The 17,798-nt window shown below is 39.5% G+C and overlaps 1 protein-coding gene across 3 annotated transcripts in view; it reads left to right on the forward strand.

Annotated features, from left to right (window-relative positions):
• Window positions 1–1,457: 1,457 nt before the first annotated feature.
• The window catches only part of glrbb (glycine receptor, beta b), a 35,816-nt gene continuing 19,475 nt past the window's right edge, over window positions 1,458–17,798 (forward strand). The window contains exons 1-4 of one of the 3 annotated variants that reach the window (XM_049484395.1): window positions 1,458–1,805; window positions 7,958–8,106; window positions 12,346–12,452; window positions 14,581–14,648. In XM_049484395.1, the coding sequence (XP_049340352.1) occupies window positions 1,803–1,805; window positions 7,958–8,106; window positions 12,346–12,452; window positions 14,581–14,648 (327 nt within the window). In that variant the 5' untranslated portion in view covers window positions 1,458–1,802. The remainder of the gene's footprint in view (window positions 1,806–7,957; window positions 8,107–12,345; window positions 12,453–14,580; window positions 14,649–17,798) is intronic. The other 2 variants (XM_007245526.4, XM_007245525.4) reach the window with 2 other exon arrangements.

The following is a 17,798-nucleotide window of genomic DNA, read 5'->3' on the forward strand; positions in this document are numbered from 1 at the left end:
CATGTGACATCATTTGGAATCTTTGACCTCGCTGAAAGAGGTGTTTCTTGAGGATTATACACCTAAGCACACACACACACACTTTAACACTTGTAGCAGGCCACTGGCAAAGGTCCCGTGTGTTTTGGCAGACATGCTGGTGCTTTAGCATTCCCGTTTACTTAGCAGCTCAGCAACAACTTATGTACTTGGACCTCGCTTCAAATCATAGCTAAATTATAGTATGTCTGAATATTTGTAGACACACCTTCTATAGATATAGTTACAGTATATATAATTTATTAAACATATGTTTTAAAAGTTTTAAAAGACAGTCTATTTTTGATTTGTCTTCATAAACTAAAACACAAGTATAACTTGAAAGGACACCTACCTGGTACAATACAGACAGTTGCTCCAACAATAAAAGTATAATCTCTTTTTTAATGTCATTGATTTCAGAAGATGAAATAATGAAATAACAGGTGTCCACACAGAGTCATAGTGTTAATGCAAAGGTGGTTGCTGTTGGGTTGCTAAGTTGGGGTTGATGAAAGTGATGATCAGCATTCAACCTCCTGCCCTCTCTATTGCTTTCTCTCTTTTGTTGTTGCTGAATACAATCCAATCCTCATAGCAATGTGGGCTTGCCTTCGCTTGACAGTAGAGACAGTTACTTAAACAAAGCAGGATAAACACTTCTTAATACTCTTGATTTCAGAAGATACAATTAATAAAATAATACAATATCTTAATATTGTATTATTCAATGTTTCTTTATTTGCAAAAAATGAGAAATGGCTGACATATCAAAAAAGATGCAGACCTCAAATAATGCAAAGAAAACAAGTTCATATTCATAAAGTTTTAAGAGTTCAGAAATCAATATTTTTATTATAATCACCCTGTTTTTGATCACAGTTTTCATGCATCTTGGCATGTTCTCCTCCACCAGCCTTACACACTGCTTTTAGATGACTTTATGCCACTCCTGGTGCAAAAATTCTGCTACCAAGCAGTTCAGCTTGGTTTGATGGCTGTGATAATCCATTTTCCTCTTGATTACATTCCAGAGGTTATTAATTTGGTAAAATCAAAGAAACTCAAATTTTTACGGGAAGCTTTGGAGTTGCTAGGTGGTTACTGTGGAGTTGCTTGGTCAGCATCTAACATCCTGACCTCACTATTGATCTCCCTTTCTATTGCTGTTGCTGAATGCAATCAAATCTTCATAGCAATGTTTGGAAGAGACAGTGAATTAGCAGGTGTCCCAATACTTTTGGCTTCTTTCCATATGGTTATATTAACTATTACTGCTCTATAAATAGCCTGTAGGCCTCTATCCCTGCCCCACACCATCCATCTGGTCCTGATGCTGATTTGCTCAGGATGCTGCTGCTGCTGTTGCTGCTGCTCTACTGCGCATGACGCATGCATGATAGGCGCACACGCACGCACGCAGGCGCAAACACACACGCTCACGCGCACACGCTCACACTGGTCCTCCATCTTAGGCAGGCTGCGTCCAGGCGCACAGACAGCGGCGCGCATCATCACCTCCACCCGGCACCCAGTAGCGACCCGGCCCGTTACCGAGCCCGAATGGACCTCCGCGCGGGGCTCCCGTGCGCGCTGTGAGCGGAGGAGGGGCACCAACGCCTGTAGGAGGAGGAGGAGGGCCACCATGCGCGCGGGCATCATCCTCTAACGACCGAGCCAGCAAGCGAGCGAGCGCCGCGCGAGCATCCTTCCCCCAGCATCACTACTACTACAGCACCACCGCCCAGCGAGGCGCACGAGCGCAGGCACGCACGCATACCGTGATGGTAAGTATACTGTGAATGTATGTTTACTATATGTGCGTTTCGTGTTAATAGCATGATGCACGCGCGCAACATAGGCTACGTGCTGTCGTCATGTTGCCGTTCATGCTAATGGCAGCTTGCTCCTGCCTGCACACATCTGCCCAACCCCCCACGCTTCCTCACCATCACCATCTTCATCATGGAGGATGGAGCTTCTCCTGCTCCAAACAGCTCCATATATTTGCTGAGTGAACTTCAGTAAACTCGCAGTGCTCAGCATCTACAGGTTGTGTGTTTTTGTTAGCAGCGGCTCTGTTTTGGTAGAAGGCTGCTGTGGGTGGTTTATGTGGTGTTACTGGTGATGTGTGGTGTTTGGGGGGTTAGGTGGTACATGAGGTTCATGGTATAGAATATACAATATGCCTGTGGGCGTAAAAATACATATCCTGTAAATGGGGTCCATGGGATGTCCAGTTGGTTGGATCATTCATTGTTTTGAATCAGCCCTGGTTAAATAACATGTCTTTATGAAGTTCTAACCACATATGTATGGTTGAACACATGGGCTACATGGTTTATCATGTTCTAGGATTGCCAGGACATTGTGCGTAAAATCTGCAAACTTTTCTAAAGTGACTTGTGACCCAGTGCTCTAACACAAACAATATATTAATTATTGATCAAATCTGTTGTTGTGATATTGAGTGAATCTACTATTCAGTTTTTAGTAAATTATAATGTTTTGGAATCCATACAATCAGATGTTTGGAATCTAGTTTGGGGTTATCACATGGAGTTAAGACACAGATATATACTGTATAATAGAGTTTCCAAATGCAGTAAATTAATAAGCATATAGTTAAGGTTTCTGGACAAGATATTTAAAGCTAGTAAAGGCTGTTGAAGGGTGGTGAGTTCTGTTAAAGTATGGAAAAAGCTAGTAAAAGTTGGTAAAGGCTGAAAAGGGCTATTTAAGATTGTGATGGCTGCTTAAGGCTGGTTAAGGCTGTTAAATGCTGGTAACAGTGGGTAAGCTAGTAAAGGCTAGGAAAGGTTGGTAAGGGTTGACTAGGGCTGTTTAAGATTGTGAAGGCTACTTAAGGCTGGTTAAGGCTGTGGTAAATGCTAGTAATGTTTGGTAATGGTTACTAGGACTGTGTAAGATTGTGATGGCTGATTTAAGGATAGTAATGGTTGATAAAGGCTAGTAAAGGTTGGTAAAGGCTGACTAGAACTGTGTAAGATTGTGATGACTAGTTAAGGCTGGTTATGGCTAGTAATAGTTAGTAAAGGCTGACTGGGGCTATTTAAGATTGTGAAAGCTGATAAATCTTGGTTATGCTTTTTAAGCCTAGTTAAAGCTAGCTAAGGCTGGGTTAATGATAGTTTAAGCCTGGTTGAGGCTGTTTTAGGTTAGATATAGGTTAGATATAGATTGGCTAGTTAAGGCTGGTTAAGGCTTATTCAACCTGGTTTAAATACTTATTTTTCAGTAGCTCTATTAAAAGCCATTCAAAGGAGTTGAAGAGTGTTAGGCAGTATTAATACCTGATATTTGGCACACATTACATCACAACTTTTTCTAAACGTCTTGTGGAGATAATCAGCATATGCAACTCTGAGCATGCTAAGCTTTAGTATATTTAAATAGTTCACTAGTACTGTATTTTTCCCTGATTGTTCTGATGAAATATTGTACTGGTGCATTATGTTGGCTTATGTAATACCACTTAAATATTATGTACTGTTATATTATAGATACTGGAAAATCTTTTTCTTGAAAGTCTTCAAGTACCTGGTTATTATATTTTATTCATACTATTTCCAGGCCTTGACATGTCATAAAGATTATGGGGTTAAAAAGCTCCATGCTAAAAATTATATACAGTATGTATATAAATATGTATATAGGGTCAGTTCATTTTATATAGACATATGACCTTTGGTAATATTGAGTGTAGTAGTTTCAAAACTGTATTGAGGCCTTAATCTTTAATGGCAAGTCTCAGCTGGCCAGCTACCAGAGGTGTAACCTGCCAGAGGCTGTTTTACGTATACATATTTTTTTGTATATGTGTGTGTGTGTTTGCATTTCCAGAGTGAAGTTGCTGGAGTGGAGCGCTTTGTTTCCGAGAGGCATTCTTGTGCGAGTGCCAGGCTGTAGCGCGGCAGTAGGCCGAGATTCATCTGCTTGTGCATTATTAGACATGTGTTTTCCACTCTATTTACCTGAATTCCTACAGTTGCAGGCCCATACGTCCCGCCGCTGGCCAGGATTATAAACGGCTGCTTGATCCAGTTACGAAGCTTAAACGTTAAAACATAAATCAGACGCTGAGGTTTCTTGAAGGTAAAGTGGACTAATTAAGGGCGAGACTCCAGCAGAAAATGGAGAGAGAAGGTGTGTGTGTGTGTGTGTGTGTGTGTGTGTTCAGGACATCCTCTGGCTGACTCTGCTGACTCAGGGAAATGGGAATTTGCTTAGAGAGAGAGAGAGAGTGGGAGAGAGAGAGACTTTAAGAGTGTGTGGGACAGCGCTAGTAGATCTTGGCCCATTTCTGCTAAGGCGATGATCAATGTGCTGGCGGAGACTCAGGACTCCAGAGGTGGAGGCCGGGAGAGTCTAGACGAGGGAAAGCTCCTGGCACTGGAGCTTCACAAGGGGAATTCCTTGTGCTAATCCGCCTGGCTGCTCTCTCTCTCTCTCTCTCTCTGTATTGTTACTCTAACACTAACGCTAACGCTGGACACTGTCCCCCCGGGCTCTGTTGGACAACAGTGCCGGGACTGCTAAATCTGCTGGACTTCGTGAAGCTGGGGCTTCGCTTTTCTCGCCTGAGTGAACGTGACATAAACACGCTGAGGGCCAACAGTGACCTTAAACAGTTAAAACATTAAACACGGTCTGATGTTTCAAATATTCAACCATTGCGCTCCAAAGTTTGGGGATGACTAGCTTCTAAAAAATGTGTATAATAGAGATGGACGATATGGCCCTGCAGTCATATCAATAGTTTAGGATGTTTATATAATAACGATATTCTTGGAGATATGACCAGACATTTTTTTTTTTTTTTTAATATTTCAAGAATTTACTACTTTTGTAGAAATGACTTTATTACTGCACTTCACCCGTCAGAACTCTAATTCTTCTCTTCACTGCTGAGATTTCAAACGGTGTTAAGCTGAGTTAAAAGCATTGCCATGTGTGTCAGCCAGACCTGACTCTTCCTCTTCCTGTACCTGTAACAAATTAAAAAAAAAATTTACAGTTGGTGGAGGTATGTACAATATGAAAAGACCCAAACCAATGTTTGCGCCCACCACTGCCAAAAACTATAAAAATGAACATCTGGAGGGAACCAAGCTTAAATGCAGCCAAAATACTTAAACCACGAGTACCACGTAAAATATGCATCTCCCACTGTAAAATAGTTCTACACTTTATATTATTAGTATTTTTTTATTTATTTATTTGCTTTTCCACATCATGGTGATTCCTGTTTAACAGTCTCAGGAACACTGCGTCTCACTGTCTGTATTACGTATAATTTGCTGTAAGGAAGCTTCATCATCACACTGATTCATCCCTCAGATGGGTCCTAAAGCTTCGCCAGCATATACTCACTGGAAATGTTAATCCTGTATCTGTAGCGCTTCAGTTTTATCTCTAAAGACAATCTAAGGGAAGCCCCCTGTGACAGAGTAAGGCACAGTGAGACCACCCACAGTGTGTATAAAATACAACCAAAAGTAGCTTAGACCCATTTTCCTAAAATAAAGGCAACTCAAGTAACACTCTGCTTAAGTAATGAATAAATTCTGTAACTGAGTTTGGCCTTGGTTGGGTTATTGTCTGGGTTGGTGTGGGTTGGTCTGGCCTTGTTTGGTACAGTTTGCATTTATGTGTTTGTGTTACAGTTTGGCTTGATTTGTTGTGTTTGTCTGGTCTTGTCAAGCCAGGCTTGGCTTGGTTCAGTTGGTGTGGTGTGGTTCAGTTTGGCTTATTTTTGGTTTGCTTTTGTGTTGTTCAGACTGGTCTGGTCTTAGTTGGTGTAGGTTGGTATGGTATTGCTTGGTATAGTTTGGCTTGGCTTGGTGTGTTTGTGGTACAGTGTGGCTTGGCGTGATTGTGGTTCATTCCGGTCTGGTCTTGTTTGGATAGGTGTGATTCAGCTTGGCTTGTTTCAGTTGGTGTGGTGTTTTGGTTTGGCGTGGTTCAGTTTGGCTTAGCTTTGGTTTGCTTTGGTGTGGTTCAGTCTGTTCGAGTCTTTGTTGGTGTAAGTTGGTATGGGTTGCTCTGGTCTGGTCTTGTTTGGTTCAGTTTGGCTTGGCTTGGCTTTGCCTGGTCTGGTTTGTTGTGGTTTGGTTTTGCTCACCAAAGTGTCAAAACACCAAAACCATATGAGAATGTTATTTTCTTATTCACAGTCTGGGGTGAAGTGAAAAAGTAAATACAGAAGGAAGGTACTGTGTTCTGGACCAGAGTATATGTCTGTAGAAGCAAAGGTAGTGTAGATTCTTTTGTTCACTGATATACAGCAGAGAAAGTACAAATACATTAGAATTTAATTGAACTGTGCAGACTCCTGGACACAGCCGCTAGAGTCAAGAGTCTAAAACATTTGTCCAGTAGACAGCAAAGGTCTACTCAGCGGGCAGACTGGCTGGAAATGTCTGTGGGTCACCAAAACACACTAAATATAGTCCATTAGCTGATACTGTAGTTTCTGCTTCTGAAGTTTGCTTTCAAACATTACAGCCATGTGGCTAAGGTAGCACTTAGCATGGTGCTAACTGCAGGCCTAAACAATTGTCTTCAAACCGCTTTTTGACTCACTGATATTATTAAACATGGACTTAAGTATGGACACATTTTGCTATTAAATTGGCTAATGTAGGCCTGCCTTAATAATTGAATTATCTGCGTATTGTACAGTAAATGGGTGTAATTTCAACCATTGTTTCTGAGCTACTTTAGGCCTGTTATGGAGCTTATCAATGTGAATGAGTTGGCATGATTTCAAACTGTGTTAAAAAGCTATTTTAGTAAGGTTTTATTCAAATGTTATTTATTTAGGGTATTTAAATGCTTTTAGATTACACACAGTGTCTAAAAAATTTTTGTAATAAAATGTTTATTGCTCTTAAAAAGTATATGTAAATGCATTACCATGCTTTTGAATGATCATTTAGTGCCATTATTCTTTTTTTAAATACAGTATTTTTAATGCATATAATGTATATTACTTAACTTTAAAAAATGTTGCATATTTGGGTTTAATCTTTGTTTCCTATTAAATATCCTAAAACCTGTGTTTTTAAAAATATTTTTTGTTTATTCTAACATGTATTTTTGCGTACTTTAAAAATAATAAAATTTTTCCCCCCATATGGGTGGAGGCAGATTTTAATGAGTTAAAGGGAACACATGCCAACATTCTGAATGTTTAACCAAACCATATGTTGTTGGATAAGGTAGAGTTAATTGGATGCAGCCATGGATTGGTCTAAGTATAGCCTGAAATGCCCCTAAAGCCCATGGGACCATATATTTGTTTTAGGCCTGGTTTGGGCAACTGTTTATAGAGCAGCAGGTCATTATTGATTTTAGATCAGATCCGCTATACTTAAGGAAAATATCTTGGAAAGTGAATATTATTGATTTTATCTAATGGAAGGATTTAACAGGGCAGACAATTTAGATATTTTGAAAAAAAAAAACGTATAGCCAATAGAAGAATCTCACTCATGAAATAAATAATAAAATACTAGATAATAAAATAGTATTTAATAATAAATAATAAAAAAAGTGTCAACAGGTTAATACATAAATGTTCTACATGCAAATGAGACTATAAACTATGGTAGCATTAGAGCTTATTCAATGAGAGCACTATTTCCCCATAGCAGACCAATGCAGAGATACAGAGATATTATATTGCCAGAAGTATTCATTCACCCATCCAAATAATTAATTTTAAGTACTTGTCTGACTGCTGTGTGGCAGCTGTAAAGTTTGATAGAGGGGGGACCCAGATATTTTTGGGTTGAACTGTAAACAATGTATTGTATCTGATTTATGATATATATTTAAATGAAGTTAATATTTGAGGTTATGTACTGCTTGTTTTAATGCTTCACTGTTCTTCCTCTCATGCTCTTCCTCGCAGGCTGTCCGGGCGAGCTGCTGCTGGAAGATGAGGTTTGTGAAGCTGCTGCTGCTGCTATGTGTTCTCTGTGTGTGGATGGAGGGAGGATCTGCCAAAGAAAAATCAGCCAAAAAGGGCAAGAAGAAAGGCAAGCAGGTGTACTGCCCATCGTAAGTGTCTTATCATCGTGATTGTAATATTGTATATCTTTACATTAGTGCTGTCACTGTTAACATGTTAATACATACAGGTGCATTAAAAAATTGTACTTTACTTTCAGTAATTTTGTTCAAAATGTGAAACTTGTATATTTTATAGATGTATTGCACACTAAGTGATGTATTTTAAGCATTAGGGGTGGGCGATATGGCCCTAAAACAAAATTATTTTTGTTTTTGTTTTGTTTTTAATTATTGCATATAATATGATATGGCACACCCCTAACTGAGATATTAACAAATACAAGAATTTTATCAGATGTGTAACAGAAGTCAATGATCCAGAATGTCATGATACTAATAATGCTCTCCAAATATCTCCATATATCAAGGGTTAAAGTAAAATAAATGATACTGGACAGATATAATCTCTAGTAGATATATAATGGGAAATGAGAACAACGTAAATTATTCTTTTGTTAAAAACAGTAAAAAAGTAGTACCCAGATGTGATTATTAGGGGTGGGTGATATGGCACCATATTCCAGGGTATAATAACGTTCACAATATTTAAAAATGTTGCCGATATTATTGCGTACGATACGATATGGCACACCCCTGTTAAGCATTTATTTATTTTACTGTTGATGACAGCCAGTGAAATCTCAAAAGTCAGTATCTCAGAAAATTAGAATATTATATAAGACCAATTGGTATGTTTGGCAGTGTGGGCAGTGTGCCAAGTCCTGCTGGAAAATGAAATACGCATCTCCATAAAAGTTGTCAGTAAAGAGAAGCAGAAGTGCTGTAAAATGTCCTAGTAGAAGCGCTGCGCTTTAGACTTTAGAAGTTCAGTGCAGTGTTTAATGCTGTCTCTTTTCTGCACTATGCCTAATGCCAGGCCTGGACTAGTGGGGTATGAAGCCCTCAGAATTGAGTTGTGTGGCAGTGGAACTGTGTTCTCTGGAATGATGGAGCTCTGTTCGTACATACTTCTGGATGGGATGAGTTGGCTAGTTGGAAATGAGGTGGGCTGGGACCATCCAAAATCCTGACGTCACTAATGTTCTTGTCATAGTGCTGAATGCAATCAAATCTTCACAGCAATACTGCAAAATCTAGTAAAAATTGAATTCCCTGAATGAGCAGGAGTCCCAGTACTTTTGTCGATATAAGTGTAGTATAGTCTGTGCTGTAGAGTCTATTAGGAACTCCTGCTTTGTGAATCACCAACAGTTAATCCTGAGAGTGTGAATGAATGTGGCCCTGACTGAACCGCAGTTGGCTGTGTGTGTTTGTGTGTGTGTCACTGTACAGGGTTTTACAGCGGTTACACTGGAGGGGGGTTGGGGGGGGAGTTCTTTGATCATGGGAAGAGGCCTGTTGCGTCTAAAACCTTTCATCTACTGTAATGTAGTGTGTGCTTCACACTGTGCCATGTACTAGGGCCTCTTATGACAGCTTAGTCATGCATATGCTTTGTGTGTTCAATACCTCATTTGCCTTCTTTTTTAAATAAATAATTTTCATAATTTTTTTAATTATTTAAACATTTATTATGTTTTTATCTTTTTAGGAATAATTAGAAAAATGAATTTTCTCTCAATTTTCAGATTTTTCCATTTTAAGGTCTTGTAACAAATGTGATGTTATTATCCAAATTACTTTAGTCAGAAGAAAATAAAGAACATATTCTTTTTTTCCCCTGATATTCTCATTGTGAGGTGCTGAAATAAAACACAAGAACATTGGAAACGAATAAATCCCATTTCTTCCACGCTTAAGTAAATGGAAAAAAATAAAACCTGATTTTTACACCCAATGTTTTTTTGTTTTTTTTTACTAAAGAAAATTTAACTGATAAATGTTACACTGGCCTTCAAAACTCTAGTTTTCCATTTTATGAGAATTAGTATTTATTGTATTTATATTAAATCTGGTAGGTGTTTGTTACATTATGTCCAAATTTCATGATGAATGGACTAATAAGTGTTTAAAGGGTACTTAATAAATACTTTACACTTTTAATACTTGTTTTAATATTGACTGCCACCAAAAGTTGGAATGTACTGAATTGAAAATGCTTGTCTGAAACGAAAACCTAGCAAAAAATAATAATTTGACTGGAGGATAATGATTATTCTTTAAATACCCTGAATGTATTTTCTTCTTGCTTTTCAAAGAAAACTTTATTGGACAGTATAAATTATTCTTTGGCCTAATACAAAAAGTGCTTTTTGCCCTAAATCATTGTGGTTGCAGAATAGTGGTTGACCGATATTGCTTTTTTTTAACGGCCGATATTTAGAGGTCCCAAGTGGCCGATATCCGTTATCCAAAGCCGATATTTTGTTTTTGTCACAACTGACTTTTATCTTGCTTTTTCCCCATTTATTAAAAAATAATAGATTGTTGATCCCCGAGGGGAAATTCTAGAGCTAATATTGATACACATTTCAGCCATCTGGAATTACACTATTAAAATAGTTTAGTGCTCTAAACTCACTTTAATTCCAATAGTTAAAACACTGAATGTTTGAGACATTTTTATATTTGAAAAGTATGCAGTGTAAAAAAAGAAGAGGCAATTGAATCTCTTTTACAGTTTATTTAAAACACACACAGAATATGGGTAAAATACTGACACAAAAATTACAACAATATTATCATACCTCAGTAAAGTACCTAAACACAGAATTTGCCATTTACTCATTACAGCAGCCACACCTGACACCTGCATTACAACAGCCCACACCAACTTAATCACTTTTTATTCAGACACTACTCACATATTGTAGCACCACGACACACATTTAATAATATCTCAATAATTTACTCCTGATTCAGTACAACACTCACACTAATAATGTGCCCGGTAAAAAGCTGAATCCAGGGAAAGTAAACAGTGGGTAAATTAGCCAATTAACTGACATTTAGAGCTTCTCCTCACTGCAGTATTTAACGTTACTCACAAATCAATTTATCGATTTAACTAATAATGCCTTCAAAACATGCAGTACATTGGATTTACGAGATGAACACATAACATAATATAAATGTAAATGCTATATTTACTTGTTAGGGCGCTGGGATTTCCCCACTGTTTAATTGTTTGGCTGTATTGAGCGTTTTGTTTGAGTGATTTGGCTTCAGCACACACTGCTCTAGAGTTTAAATCTTAAACAGGAGTTTCTCTCCTGTAGGTTAGCTGAGCTGAGCTAAAGCAACCGGTTAGCGTTAGCATTTGCCTGCCGGTTAGCGTTAGCTTGCCGGTTAGCGTTAGCTTGCCGGTTAGCGTTAGCTAGCCCATTAGCGTTAGCTAGCCCGTTAGCGTTAGCTAGCCCGTTAGCGTTAGCTAGCCCGTTAGCGTTAGCTAGCCCGTTAGCGTTAGCTTGCCGGTTAGCACTAGCTTGCCGGTTAGCGTTAGCTTGCCGTTTAGCGTTAGCTAGCCCGTTAGCGTTAGCTAGTCAGTTAGCGTGAGCTAGCACAAAGGCTTTTAGACAGTAAAACTCCGTCTAACACAGAAGCTCCACTGCTAATTACTAAAGCCAGTCGGATAGATTCACTTATCTGTCCAGTTTGGATCCAGTTAAAGCTGAAGTGAAGCTGTTCTCTGCAGCTCTATATCTGAAGCTCTGCAGGTTCTGGGGAACTGAGTTCCTCAGCTCCTCTGCTGTGTATCAGTAGGATGGTGGAATTGACACTAGGGGGAGCTCTAACGACTCCACTACAGAACAGTCTAAAAAAGTTATAAAAAATCTAAAAAACAAGACAGCAAGACAGCAATGCTACACAATGTGCACAACAGTACTGGGGCAATGTGATAATTGCATTTAATCAGTATAATATAATGATGTACATAACAAAGTAAAAAAATCTTTAAAAAGTAGAGGTTATTACTGCAGTAAGTTAGGTGTTGACAAACATTTAGCTAAAACGTTTGATTTTAGAGAAATTGAAGATTGAAGAAACCAGGTGTCCACAAACTTTTGGCCATATAAGACAGGTCTTGGATAAATCCATATTGGTGATTCACCACAGGAAACACTTTTTAGTCTAGGCACAGGCTTAATATGGCTTTAATAAGCTTTGATGCCTCATTAAAGTATAATGAAGGTTATTAAAGCAGTGAATGCAGATAAATGGGTTTTTAATCATGTTTAATTGATTAATCGTGGCAGCTCTAATGGTTATAAACTGTAATAATAAATCACACACTTCTACAATAACACACTTATTTCGTTTCTGCAGGCAGCTCTCATCAGAAGACCTGGCGCGAGTTCCAGCCAACTCTACCAGCAACATCCTGAACCGTCTGCTGATCACCTACGACCCCCGCATCCGGCCCAACTTCAAGGGTACTTACTTTTGTCTAAAAATATTGGGCCTTATCACCAATGTCTAGCTAAGAATTTTCTCAGATAAAACAATCTGCATCAGATTAGTAATTTGGTGTAAAGCACAGAATCATTCACAGTTAAATAGACCTTAAAACTAAACCATGTGGGACTGCACAGCATATACCACATGAACTGTACATAACTGTAAAACACCAACACTGCTGCGTCTTTTAAATGTGAAGCCACCACAGGTCTACCGCCTCTGCTGGATGGCTGCAGCATGATGTGTAGCTCCGCCCATCCCAGTATGTTTCAATGAAAAACAGCCCCGCCAATCTTATGTTTTGCTCTAAACTATCATTCTGTCTCCAGTGTTTAAACATTCCAACTGTTTGTTTTCCCTTTGCTGATATTACCACCTTTTTTGCCCCAAAAATCAGGTTTTATACCTAACCTATGCTGTAAGGCGGAGCTACTCTCAAGTATAAAGTGATTGACAGGGCATAAAGTAGGTGAAATGAAGAGGGACTAAATTTTTTTTGGTGTTGTGACACTACACTTATTGGATAAACTAAGATTCCAGTGGAAAAAAAAATATTCACCTTCTGGTCCTTTAGCCTGTGCTGTAAACTCAATGAAGGCAGTCTGAGACATGCTCAGTTAGTAAGAAGCCTACCAACAGTTACACAGTTTACCAACTTAGTAAGCGATTATGTTTCTGCCTCTGGTCCAAGCTGTGCAGACATTTTGTCTTTAGTTCTATAGAACAGCATTACTTGTTGAAAAATCCTAACTCAAGATCAGCTTTTGCTAGTAACTGGTTTCAGACTAAGCTGATCTGTAATTGTTACAAATCTGGTAATCCAGTCTAAAGCATACCCTATATTGGTAAGCTATTTGGTCGAATAGCCTGATCATACTGGTCTTGCTGGACAACTAGCTTAGTCATGCTCATCAAACAGACCAGTGACCAAGCTAGACCACCAGTATGACCCAATTTTTCACCATGCTGCTTGATCAGAATTTGAAGGATGACCAAGCTGGTTAATGAGCTTGGTCAAGTTGATCATGCTTGTAGACCAACTAAACCAAAGAAAAACATACTTTACACTGGGAAGAACTGTGCTGGTCATCCATCTTTACCAGCTTGAGCAGGGTGGAAATTGCTTGAAGTGAATGCACATTTAAATTGTAAATCCAACGAAAAAGCTGCTCTATATCTGGTCTTTTAGGCTGTGCTGTAAGCTCAATGAAGGTAGTCTGAGACTCCTGGGCTTGGTCTAAACGAGTAGGCGAGTCTTTCATCACCTGTGATCTCTACTGCACAGACTCTGGTTGCAAAACTGGGAACATAGCTGGCAGTTATATACCGATTGAAACTCCATTGTTCATGTTTTCTACAGCTATTGCACAATGGTTCAAAAGGTTAACCTGAATTGAGTCTAAAACAAATAATGGTTACCAAACAATTTGCTGTAATTTCTGCATTATGGATAATTAAATAATTATTAGCGTATCGTTCAAAAGTTAACCTTTTATGATTTCTGAGACCTGCCTCTAAATCTGATGTTAAATCTAATGGTGTTCCCCCAGCTTTTAGAGTGGAAACCCCTGGTTTAATGGTCTGAACTCCAGCAGGAGCAGCCGATTAAATCTCTTTTAGCCGTGTAGGACGTGTTTGCTCTGGCAACATCTCCAGATCTAATGAAGGAGGCTGTAAAAGTGAGGAGCTATACGGCCTGTGTGCTCCCTGGTGTTTAACGTACGTATATATGTGTGTGTCGGTGAGCCTTGATGTGGTCGGAGTGTTTAGGGCTGAGCGTATGACTGAACGTTATTACTCCCTATGGGTCACCCATCTGCTCCGCATATCAGAGGAAGATGAAAGCTCTTGGCAACCATTAGAGTCAACAGTATAATCTTGGGAACGGGAGCAGAACCGGAACGTCTGGGTTTCTATATTTTTTTTATTTATTTATTTTTGATCCCCCTATAGCACCAGGCTTCTCACATTACACGGAATAGGAATGGTTTCGTGATCTGGGTTGCGGGTAACAGAAACCCGTAACACTTTATGAGAAAGAGGGTGGGGATTTCGATTGGAATCGTGGCTCATGCTGAATGAATTATGTATGTTTTTTTACAGGTATTCCTGTGGAGGACCGTGTCAACATCTTCATCAACAGCTTTGGGTCCATCCAGGAAACCACCATGGTACATATGATTGTGTTTTTATGCTATATGTTTCCATGCAACTCAATGTGAAGATAAAAGTATTACATTTTACAGTTTAGAGCTATAAGCACGCTCATCAATCACAAAATTAAATTACAAATTACAAGCGTTTTTTTTTTTTGCAGTTTTATTTGGAAGAAAGGTAAAAGATACCAGGAGCATTAAATTACTAAACATTTAGACTGGGCAACTCTGGATTATATTTATTGGGCTACACATACTGATTTACCGTGTAATACATGTGTATCACATGTGTTACACTGCAACATGTCAAGAGTCAGAGATGTAGAGGTTCCTAATGTGGAGACCTGTGATAATTCATCCCATGCAGATCCAATATTCTTACACAGTTACTGAGAGAGCAGATTTTATGGTAGAGGAGGAGTGTTGATGGCGTGCGTTCAATAGTATCCCACGCATTTCAAATCAGGGATAGTTCTGGCAATGCCATTGGTCATATAGTGGTGTATAGTACCTGTGCCTTAAAGGCAAGCTCTTTAGATAGCAGCAGTATGTGGATGAGCATAGTCCTATTGGAATAACGCATTATTAATGTTTTAAGCTGTTAAAGTGCCTGTAATGAAGACGGTAGGTGATCTGGTATTGTGCAAAATTACTGTGATCACTCCACACAATGACACCAGGCCTTCTGGACATGTGACACGTGACAACTAACCATTGTAAGTGTGTGTGTGTATGTGTGTGCACTTCTGTATGATTCACATCCTCACACATCCTGTTTTGTCCAACTGTATAAACAAGGTGAGTCTGGCTGTGTGACACATATGAAGTGGTGATTGTGTTCAAGTTAAAGCTCACAATTAGCCCACCCCTGCCCACCCCGTCCCACGCCTCATAAAACACCCACCACTTCAAATGAGCTTCAGAACTGCAGCCGAGTGCCAGCAGCACCGCTCTAATACAGCACTTACTGTGGGTGTGAATGGACACCTTTGTGAGTCTGACCGAGAGAGAGAGAGAGAGAGAGAGAGAGGGGGAACATGGGAGAGCGAAAGATAGAGAGAAGGAAAAGAAAAGAGACTCACATAGTGAGAGTAAGAGAGAGAGAGGATAAGAGAGAGAAAGGAAGCATGGGAGAGTGAAAGATAGAGACAGAGAATAAGAAAGAGAAGATGAGAGAGAGTGAGAGAGAGATGATAAGAGAGAGAAAGGGGTAGAGAGAGGACAGGAGCAAGAGAGAGACTTGGCCACCTGTGCAGTGACACATTAAAGCTGCTGACCATTGCAGGAATGACCCACTGGTTCTGGCAGTGTTTCCGTGCCACACACACACACACACACACACACACACTGGCAGTTCATTTGCAGATTTACGACACTACAGTGTCACGCGAGCTTCAGACCCCGACCCTGAACACCACATGACTCACAGACTGAGGACATGTACACTCACTAATACACTGCACAGCCTCTTTATTTAGTTATCTCACTGGCCTTTTTATTAGAAACACTTTACAGTATGCCACTAGATACACTCTTTGGGTAAATGTACTGGAAAAACTGCTCATTCAATGTTTTATCTGAAATTAAAATAAGTGAGCATTAGTACGGTCAGGAGGTTGAATGATGATCTCCACCCCATTTCATCCCCAACTCCCCAAGTATATCTTCTCCTTCAAAGTATTGAACACAGTTCCTCTGATCCAGAGCTCCACAACTCAGTACTGGGGGTCTTACTATCCCTCTACAGCCATTCCTGGCATTATTTTGGCACGGGGCAAAACATTTTATTATCTCTCTGCTCCTGAGGGTCCTATTCTGTTGGCAGTGTGTTTCTTCTGCAGGGCCATGTAGTGTAGATATATTGTTTTTGTTATGCAAAAAAAACTTAAATCTCCACAATTACCAACTTTCTGTCTGTCTGTTTCCATATTTGTCTGTCGGCCTGACTGTCAACACAGTGATATACACTTAGTTCCACTTAGTTAAGAAGTTAAGAAGTCCTTTCTTGGTCCTATGAGGTAATTATTTTGAATATATACAGCACTGGAAAGTTTTAAGAGACCAGACTTCAGTTTCTAAATCAGTTTCTCTGATTGTGCTATTTATAGGTATATATTTGAGTAAAATGAACATTGTTGTTTTATTCTATAAACTACGAACAACATTTCTCCCAAATTCCAAATATTTTTTTTTGTCTTTTAGGCCATTTATTTGCAGAAAATGGGAAATGGCTGAAATAACAAAGAAGATGCAGAGCTTTCAGACCTCAAATAATGCAAAGAAAACAAGTTAATATTCATAAAGTTTTAAGAGTTCAGAAATCAATATTTGGTGGAATAACCCAAATTTTTAATCACAGTTTTCATGCATCTTGGCATGTTCTCCTCCACCAGTCTTACACACTGCTTTTGATTAACTTTATGCAATCACTCCTGGTGCAAAAATTCAAGCAGTTCAGCTTGGTTTGATCATCCATATTCATCTTGATTATATTCCAAAAGTTTTTCAATTTGGTAAAATCAAAGAAACTCATTATTTGTATGAGGTCTCTTATTTTTGTCTAGAGCTGTATTTGCATATGCATCAGCTATTTCAGTATTAAAATATAAGCCTTATTTAAACCCTGAGCATTCTGTTATCTTGTGCTTGTGCTGGAATCCCAATAAAACTGAAAATGTCCTAAAAACACAAACCAACACATGCCCACACACACACTCCGCACTGAGCCCAGCTGCACTGTGGGTATTTAATTTGACACGTCGTTCCTCTTTACAATCTCAACAGCAGCAAAACAAGCTAAACAAGCTCATGAAAAAAAAACACTTCAAAGCCTGAATCACCGGTGAGCCACATACGTCACGCAGCGTTAACCCAGCGGTTCTGCCACTTTCAGCTCGGACTCGGACCCGCCGGGCATCACTCTGCCCCTGGCCGCTCGCCTCACACCTCTGTGACGGTGCTGACGGCTGGAAATGTAAATACGGCCCGGATTGGCCTCACAGCTGCACTTCAGCCGGCTCGTTAATGGAGCTCTGGTACTGGTGTGACGAGCTTGGAGGTTGTGAGAAACACCGGCTGCCACAGAAACAGCTGGAACACCTGGGTTCCCCCGTCACTCTCGCAGCTAATGGCCCGAGTCGAGAAATATCACAATCTGTCAACCAA

The sequence above is a fragment of the Astyanax mexicanus genome, chromosome 10 (genome assembly GCF_023375975.1).
Source record: "Astyanax mexicanus isolate ESR-SI-001 chromosome 10, AstMex3_surface, whole genome shotgun sequence".
In the NCBI taxonomy this organism is placed as follows: Eukaryota; Metazoa; Chordata; class Actinopteri; order Characiformes; family Acestrorhamphidae; genus Astyanax; species Astyanax mexicanus.